At 54.1% G+C, this 6,000-nt stretch overlaps 1 protein-coding gene across 2 annotated transcripts in view; it reads right to left on the bottom strand.

The window, feature by feature from the left end:
- KDELR3 (KDEL (Lys-Asp-Glu-Leu) endoplasmic reticulum protein retention receptor 3) overlaps positions 1 to 5,997 on the bottom strand; it is a 10,940-nt gene extending 4,943 nt beyond the window's left edge. For both annotated transcript variants that reach the window (XM_008566878.1, XM_008566877.1), the window contains exons 1-2: positions 5,761 to 5,997; positions 1,173 to 1,273 (exon numbers count right to left, since the gene is read on the bottom strand). In XM_008566878.1, the coding sequence (XP_008565100.1) occupies positions 1,173 to 1,273; positions 5,761 to 5,851 (192 nt within the window). In that variant the 5' untranslated portion in view covers positions 5,852 to 5,997. The remainder of the gene's footprint in view (positions 1 to 1,172; positions 1,274 to 5,760) is intronic.
- Positions 5,998 to 6,000: the final 3 nt, after the last annotated feature.

Consider the following 6,000-nt stretch of genomic DNA (forward strand, 5'->3'; position numbering starts at 1 on the left):
GAGTGGAACTGAGAGACACTTCTGTAAAACAGCGCCATGCTTCAAAGCAACAGCTTCCCTTCATAAAATTAAATCTCAACTGTTCACCTGCACCACCCATCCTCACCCGCTCTCTGTTGGCATCTCGACCAGCAGCGGGTGGCCCTCACCAGCTGAGCTCCTGCCATACTGGCCTTCTGTTTGTACATTGAATACACCAAGCTTGTTCCTGTCTCGGGGGTCTTTGCACCAGCTATTCCTTTAGCCTGGAAAGCTCTTCCTCTAATCTTCACATGGCTGATTCCTTGTGTCACTCACATCTCAGTTTACATGTCATTTCTTCAGAGAGGCCCTTCCTGACCACACTCCCTGAAGTAGCTCCCTTGTCATTTTCTATTGCATAACCCTATTTTTAAAACTTTTTTTATTGAAACATCAGTTAATATAGGATTTTAATGATCTCCATAGCCTTATCCCTCATCAAAGTTTTTTTTTGTTTGTTTTACTATGTCTCCCCCATTAGAATATAGGTGCCTTTATTCAGAGAGTAAGGGAAAAAAACAGGGCCGGCCCGGTGGCGCACTGCTACAGTGCGCCGCTTAGGAGCGCTGCGGCGCTCCCGCCAAGGGTTCGGATCCCACATACAGACTGGCCGCTCACTGGCTGAGCAAGGTGCGGGAGCAACGCCGAGGGTTGCGATCCCGTTGCCGGTCACGAAAAAAGACAAAAAGGAAAAAAAAAAAAGTATGTAGGTTCCATGAGAAGAGGAGTCTTGTATATCTGCAAGTGCTGACACAGTAGAGGCTTAAAAATATTTGTTGGATGGATGACCAAATAAGCTCTCTGAAAGTTCAGGGCACCATGTTGAATTTTGCTTATTTTTTAACCACTATCACGGCTAAACTTTATTGAATGTTGAATACATGGCAGGGTTTTTTTTGCATTTACATTTATTACCTCATTTAATTTTCACAACCAAACCCTTTGATGTAAGTACTAGTATTATCTTCATTTCACACATGAAGAAACTGAGGTACAAAGAGGCCAGAGGCCTTGCCCAAGCCCAGGTCAGCAGCAAAGCAGGGATTCAGACCCAGGTTGGCCTGACTCCACAGCCCAAGTCCCCAAGCAGACTGCTTCATCATTCGTGGGGGCTTGGCAGGCCCACCACCTCCACCACCCAACCCCCTCACCTTCATTACTGTGTTGTAGATGGAGATAAAGTTGGTGAACAGGTCCAGGTACCTGGTGGTGAAGACGAGAGCAAAAAGGATCTGGCTCTTCCCAGAGATGCCTGTGGCCAGAGGGGGAGAGCAGACAATGAGAACACAGTCTCCTGAGCCCACCCACACTCGAGAGGCGCAGGGTCTGGAGCTGGGGAGGCCTCCACGTGACAAAGACACCCTGGCTAGGGCACTGTCACTCCCCGAGGGCCTGGAAGCTCACCCCTTCCCATTAGATCACTTGAGTCGTTGTTCCTCTCATTAAGCTGTAATATGTCTCCCAGTCTCCAAATAAAGACACGAACACCGAGTTCCCAGTCCCCCTGGCGTGTGCCTGCCTCCTGCCTCGGCTTTTGCTCTGGGGAGGATGTCGGGGGTGGTGTGAGTCGAGCTTGGTGGGGGGTGTCGAGGCTCCTCTTTGCTCCACCCCCAGAGTTCCACTGACAATCCCCAAAGCTCTGTCTTTGGGAGAAGAACTCGCTGACTATACAAGGTGTTGATTCACCAGGGAGACCAGAGCAGGAGGAGGAAGGCTCAGCCCAGGGAGCATTCTATTTTGTTTTCCAAAATGTAAAGATTAAAGAAGACTTTTTCTTTTTCTTTTTTTCTAAAGATGACCGGTAAGGGGATCCTAATCCTTGACTTGGTGTTGTCAGCACCACGCTCAGCCAGTGAGCAAACCAGCCATCACTATATGGGATCCAAACCCGTGGCCTTGGTGTTATCAGCACCACACTCTCCCAAGTGAGCCACGGGCCGGCCCCTAAAGAAGCCTTTTCTAGTTATAAAAGTTATGCCTATTTTTATTCTTTGTAAAACAAAAACCAGACAATATATAAAGATGCAAAGAAAAGAGCATCCCAAAGCCTCAGCGTGCATCCTTCCAGATCTTTGTTGGTGCATGTGGACCCACATGACACATATGTGTATATGTACACATGACACCCACGGATGCACCTATATGACAGAAATGGGGTCACACTCTCCATGCTGCTTCTTGACCTGCTTTGGCCTCTTTCTTTTTAAGTTTTTATTATGAAAGAATTTTAGATTTACAGAAGACAGTACAGAGGGTTCCCATATACCCTTCCCCCAACGTCCGCTAATGTTAATATTGTACATACAATGGTACTTTATCAAAGTGAGGAAATTAACATTGGTTTAACACTACTGACTAGACTCTAGACTTTATTTCCATTTCATCAGTTTCCCCACTGCCATCCTGTTTTGTTCCTGGATCCAATCAAGGAATTGTGGTGCATTTTGTTGTCACGCTTCATAGTCGTCTTTGGCCACTTTTGTCACTTAAGGAGGTAGCTCCAGGGTGAGGTAGCCTCACCTTTCTTTCCTCTTCAGGCCCACACCAGGCACTTCGCCAAACCACTCCCCTCAATGACGCCCACATTTCTGCATCTGAAAGTCAACTGTCCTTCCTCCTCAGTCTCTCTAGTGGAGGGATCACTCCTCTGTCCTGAATCAGGCTGAAATGCTCTTGAATAAAGACCCAGATCCTTATCTGGCTCATAAGGTCCTGCCTGGCTGCTCCCCTCGCCTCCCCAACCCCACCTCTCCTCGCTGTCCCCCTCCAGCCATTGTTAATGGCCGAGGAGGAACACTGCTGAAGCACCTAACACTGTGGAGAGTGCTGGGTGCGTGTGTGGCATGCTTAGGGCAAGCCTGGGCCTCACACTGCTCACCTGTAAAATGGCTGTCCTGGGGCCGGCCCGGTGGCGCACTGCTACAGTGCGCCGCTTGGGAAGCGCGGCGGCGCTCCCGACTAGGGTTCGGATCCCACATACAGACCGGCCGCTCACTCGCTGAGCGAGGTGCGGGAGCAACACCGAGGGTTGCGATCCCGTAGCCGGTCCCGGTCCGGTGTGGGCGCGACACCGAGGGTTGCGATCAGGGTTGCGATCCGTTGCCGGTCACGAAAAAAGACAAAAAAAGGAAAAAAAAAAAAAAAAATGGCTGTCCTCACACACAGGGATGTGCAGGACTAATGTGAGGCAAGAATAGGATTCCATTAGAACGCAAGTCCCTCGTGGGGGGCCTGGCACTTGTGCGCTTGCCAGGGGTGAGGGAGCCCTCTGGGGTGAGGGGACTGGGAGGTATTACAGACCCAAGGCCAGCTCCGGCTGGGCTTGATGTGATGCCATCTCCCTGAGCCCTCACAGAGACCCTTTAGGACCGTCCAGGAGGCAGCCCTGGTGGGGACACTTAGCCGCCCCCCACACGGCTCTCGCCCCCGCCCCCACTTTGTCCTCAGCCTGCCAGGCCTCTGGGCTTCACTCACATTTTCTTTAGTGCTTTGGGAGCCCTGGTGATCTTGAGCACAATGGTTTTCACACTTGAAAACACTGAATAGTTTCCACCAAAGCAAGCTGCACATGGAGACAGAACATCTAGGAGAATATGAGCCTGTACCCGGCCGGAGGCCCTGAGGGGTCCAACAATCACACATGGAACCCACTGACCAGGGCAGCCCTCCCTCCTGTTTGACAAATGGGAAAATTGAGACCCAGGGTCACATAGCCGGTGAGTAGCAGAGAGAGAATGAAGCCCAAATCTCTGGCAGTTGGGGCTGGGTCAGTCAGGGTCACACCAGGGTCTGCTCCCTAGGGCTGGCGTCCAGGCACCTCACCTCTGACCCCTCTGTGCACGTCACTACCACCCAGCTGCCCTTTTTCTTTTCCTCTAACAAACTGTATCATTCACTCAGTTGCTGTGACTGCTGGTACTGCCGGTTTCCCAGGCTAGACGGTCAGCTCCCCCAGGGCAGGCTCTCTGGCATCTGGTGTTTTGTCAAAATCCCAGGTGCCTCGCATGTGCCTGGCAGAGAGCAGTTGGTAACTGCGCCCCTTCCCACTCACGGTTGCTCACCCTGCCCAGGGCCCTCAGTGCAAGCACAGGGACAGGTCCAAACTGATTCTCCCTCACCCCTCAGCCAGTGAGCTAACTGGCCATCACTATATGGGATCCAAACCCGTGGCCTTGGTGTTATCAGCACCGCACTCTCCCAAGTGAGCCACGGGCCGGCCCCTAAAGAAGCCTTTTCTAGTTATAAAAGTTATGCCTATTTTTATTCTTTGTAAAACAAAAACCAGACAATATATAAAGATGCAAAGAAAAGAGCATCCCAAAGCCTCAGCGTGCATCCTTCCAGATCTTTGTTGGTGCACGCGGACCCACATGACACATATGTGTATATGTACACATGACACCCACGGATGCACCTATATGACAGAAATGGGGTCACACTCTCCATGCTGCTTCTTGACCTGCTTTGGCCTCTTTCTTTTTAAGTTTTTTATTATGAAAGAATGAACCTGAAGAGCAGTGAGTGCCCGTCTCCCAGGAGACCCCAAACCCAAGTGACCTCCAGGTCTGAAACCACTCCCTCTGGAATGTCAACCACATCTGCACTCCCCCAGCCCCCTCCCACGCCTCCACCCCACCCCACTCTTTCTGCCTCCCCTCTTACAGCTTCCAGAGTGACCTGCTTCAGGTCCCCTCCTGAGCCCCCTCCCCTGCTCTCGAACCTCCCCGGCTCTCCAGTCCTGACTCCCTCGCCTGACAGAAAAGGCCCTTTCTCACCTGAGCCACTCTGTCCTGAACTCATCTTCCTGGCGGACCACCCCTCAATTGGCTGCTTGCTCTTCCTGGGGCACGTTTGCACTCCTCAGTGCCCCCCACACTCTTCCTGGGTTGACACCCTGCCCGCCATTCAAGACCAGCGCAGAGCCTTTCCCTCCATGGCTGCTCAGCTCCCAGGAGGAGCCTGTGCTCATCTCTGCAGGGCCTCACCCAGTGCCCAGCCCAGGGCCGGCACCTCCAGGACACCAGCCAACAAAAATGGCTGCAGGAGGTTTGGGCAGCCCCTGACCGCACTGGGTCTGTGTGGCAACCACCAGTCCAGCCTCGACACTTCTCCAAACCTCCAGCAGGGCAGCTGGACTGCTGGGTCAACAGCGGACCCCTCCAGCCCTGCCTGGGCTTCTGTTCAGGGGCAGCTCCATGCCCACCTGGGCCGGGCTGGTGCCCCTCCTGCCACATCACAGTGCCTGTGCCGCATGCAGGCCGCAGGCCTGGGACGGAAGAGGGCCCAGCCTGGGGGAAATCTGGGCGGAGCAGGGGAGGGTGCAGGAGGAAGGGAAGACCCCGGGGTTGGGCGCCACTTCCTGAGTGCCCACCCCCTCTCTCCTCCCTGGTGAAGGTGGAGGGAACGAGGAAGGTGACTGATGGGAGGGAAGGCGTGTCACCTCCTCCTCATCCCCTTCCTCTTCCAGCTAGCAGTGGCAAAGCCAAGTTGGGAGAGAGTGGTGGTGGGGTCAATGGAGGCACAAGTCCACCCTCCCCCCATAATCTCGGCACGTCCTCCTTCTTTGATATTGCACAGTACATTTATTTGGGAGCTGAGCTGTGCAAAAAGAGTCTCAAAGACCCCCTAGCCCAAGTCCCAACCCCGAGCAGACATTGGGGAGCCCCCGCCCTGCAGTCAGGAGGGCATGGAGCTGACCAGCGAGGGGGTTCCCCACCACCCTCCCTGTGCGCCCCTCACCCGTGCAGCACTTGGACCTCCAGATCTTCCCCAGGAGCAAGATCATGGCCAGGAGGTGGCTCAGGTCGCCGAGGATTCGGAACACGTTCATGGTCAGCGCGCCGGTCCTGCTCCCGCACCCGGCAAACTTCTAGCCGACTTTGCGGTGGGCGGGGCGGCTGCCACGTCCCCGGGCCTCCCGGTGCCCCCGGCCCCTGCCCGCGCCTCCGGCTCCGCGCGCTCCCAGCCCTCCGCCGCTCG

This window comes from Galeopterus variegatus, unplaced genomic scaffold, assembly GCF_000696425.1.
Source record: "Galeopterus variegatus unplaced genomic scaffold, G_variegatus-3.0.2 Scaffold274, whole genome shotgun sequence".
Classification (NCBI taxonomy): domain Eukaryota; kingdom Metazoa; phylum Chordata; class Mammalia; order Dermoptera; family Cynocephalidae; genus Galeopterus; species Galeopterus variegatus.